The sequence below is a fragment of the Eimeria mitis genome, genomic scaffold (genome assembly GCF_000499745.2).
Source record: "Eimeria mitis Houghton genomic scaffold, Emh_scaff4076, whole genome shotgun sequence".
Classification (NCBI taxonomy): Eukaryota; Apicomplexa; class Conoidasida; order Eucoccidiorida; family Eimeriidae; genus Eimeria; species Eimeria mitis.
The window spans coordinates 2,810-5,267 of NW_013572407.1; the positions used below are offsets into that span (position 1 = coordinate 2,810).

At 46.6% G+C, this 2,458-nt stretch overlaps 2 protein-coding genes across 2 annotated transcripts; one reads left to right on the forward strand and one right to left on the reverse strand.

Moving 5' to 3' along the window:
• Positions 1–71: 71 nt before the first annotated feature.
• Positions 72–891, reverse strand: EMH_0072270 (uncharacterized protein; the record flags this gene model as incomplete). The annotated part of the gene is made up of 2 exons (XM_013499189.1): positions 72–379; positions 639–891. 2 exons carry the CDS (start codon positions 889–891, stop codon positions 72–74), a joined length of 561 nt encoding a protein of 186 aa, XP_013354643.1.
• An 884-nt stretch (positions 892–1,775) lies between these two features.
• On the forward strand, positions 1,776–2,449 carry EMH_0072280 (uncharacterized protein; the record flags this gene model as incomplete). The annotated part of the gene is made up of 3 exons (XM_013499190.1): positions 1,776–1,788; positions 2,029–2,198; positions 2,363–2,449. 3 exons carry the CDS (start codon positions 1,776–1,778, stop codon positions 2,447–2,449), a joined length of 270 nt encoding a protein of 89 aa, XP_013354644.1.
• Positions 2,450–2,458: the final 9 nt, after the last annotated feature.

Below are 2,458 nucleotides of genomic sequence, written 5' to 3' on the forward strand. Positions count from 1 at the left end.
AGTATTTTGTAGAACGAGTGTTTTACAAAGCTGCGAAACGCATGCAGCCCCAAGCATCGGCATTCTTTCTTTTATGTGTGAAACATTATAATATAAATTATAATCAATACGAAACAAACGATATATACATTCGTGGCCTCTTGCTGCTGATACTGCTCCTTCTGCTGCTGCTGCTGCTGCTGCTGTTGCTGCTTCTGCTGCTCCTGCTGCTGCTGGTTCTGCTGCTCCTTCTGCTGCTGCTGCTGCTGCTGGTACTGCTGCTGCTGGTTCTCCTGCTGCTGCTGCTGCTGGTTCTGCTGGTCCTTCTGCTGCTGCTGCTGCTGGTTCTTCTTCTTCTTCTGCTGCTGCTGCTGCTGCTGCTGTGTCTGAAGTCTCTGCTCTGACAGCAGCGATGAATTTTGCTGCTGCTGCTGCTGCTGCTGCTGCTGCTACAGGATCAGCAGCAAGAGCAGCAGCATCAGCAGCAAAAAACTCCAGCATTCTCTTCTCTTGTTCAATAGAATGATTTATATCATTCTCTTCTGACCCTAAACCCTCACCAGGGGGCCCCCCGGGGGCCCCTGTACCCTCACCAGACCCTAAACTAGAACAAGTAGCAACACACTTTACACCACCAACCCCACCATCTAAACCCTCACCCTTGACTGCAGGATCAGCTCCTACTGAGTCAGGGGCCCCCTGAGGGGCCCCCTGGGGGCCCCCCTCAGACCCTTGGGGGGCCCCCTCAGACCCCTGGGGGGCCCCCTCAGACCCATGGAGGGCCCCCTGGGGGGCCCCCTCAGACCCCTGGGGGGCCCCTTGGGGGGCCCCCTGAGAGCGCTGGGGGGGCTTTGCAGACTCAGGGGGCCCCTCGGGGGCCCCCTGAGACAGCTGAAGGTTTTGGTGAGTCATTTTGTTTGTTACGAATGTTTGTGGGGGGTAGAGCGGCGCATCGGTTGTTTTTTTTTTTTATGTTGGTGGGAGCTGAAGAAAAAGAAAGAAATGCAGAATACAGCGGAGAATTTATATTNTTTTTTTTTTTATGTTGGTGGGAGCTGAAGAAAAAGAAAGAAATGCAGAATACAGCGGAGAATTTATATTTCTTTTGTGGGTTGAGGTGTACGTACACCTCAAGTTGAACGCGGTGTATGTACACCCCAAACTCCTTTGAAATGCCAGTGCTAGTATAGAAGAAGAAACGAAGGAAAGGAGGGGTAAATGCAGCTCGGCGGGACAGAGGAGATGCACCTGAGTTTAAAAGAACAAATAAATAAAATATAAATAAATATAAATCAAAAAAACACAAAAAATAATGAAGAAACCAAAGAAACACCGACGATCGGTTCAGGGGGCTGCGCTCGGGTTTCCCGCATGCAAGTGCATGCGATCCGCGGTTTTGGGGCTTTTTTATTGAATTATTTTTAATATATTTTAATAAAAAATTGTAAAAATCCAAAAAAAACGAAAAAAATGCTCGAAATAAAGCCGCTATTCACCTTTTTCTAGTTGTGGTGTTCAGGTGTATAGGCAGCTCGGTTTGTTGTTTTGTGCGGCATCAGCTAGCGGTTACACTCCGAATATTTTATTTATATTTTTTCATTTCTTTTTATTTTTATTTTATTTTTCAAAAAGAAAAAGAGGGTTTATGTACACCCAGATTCTCCTGCTCACCGTCTGTACACCTCGCTCTAGACATGAATCTAGGGTTTAGGGTTTAGGGTTTAGGGTTTAGGGTTTAGGGTTTCTGCATATGTTGCAATCCTTGACGAATTTTATCCTCGTTCGTTGACAGCACGATGATGCTTCTGGGTGAGATATTTAAGGGTTTAGGGTTTACTGTTTTTTCTATTATATATTATATATTATAAATTAGGGTTTAGGGTTTAGGGTTACTTAGATATAGAGATAAACCCTAAACCCTAAACCCTAAGGTTCTCTGCATGGTAGCTGAGTGTTGTAGATTATTTAACGCGTTGTTCAAGGCCTAGGGTTTAGGGTTTAGGGTTTGGGGTCTACGGCTTAGGGTTTAGGGTTTGTATATTTTTGTAGGTATTTTGCTTGTTGGTGCCCTTTGGGGTGTCACTACACCTCTGCTGCGGCTCGAGAGTAAAGAGGAGGAGAAGCAGCAGCAGCAGCAGCAACAGCAGCAGCAGCAGCAGCAGCAGCAAAAAACAAACACGAGGATGCCGTTGCTGCTGCAGTTGTTTCTACGCTGGCGGGTGGGCTCCAAACCCTAAACCCTAAACCCTAAACCCTAGACCCTAAACCCTTATGAATCGAGTTCGTACTGTATGGATTCTGTCGCGGTGTCATCCTCAAGGTCAAGCTAAAATCTAGGGTTTAGGGTTTAGGGTTTAGGGTTTAGGGTTTTTTGTTTTTTCAGTTTGTGGTTTTGTATCTCCTCAATCAACTCGGCTCGATCGTCTTCTATAACCTCCTAGGCAGCTACGGTGAGGCGCTAGCTAGCTAGCTAGCTAGC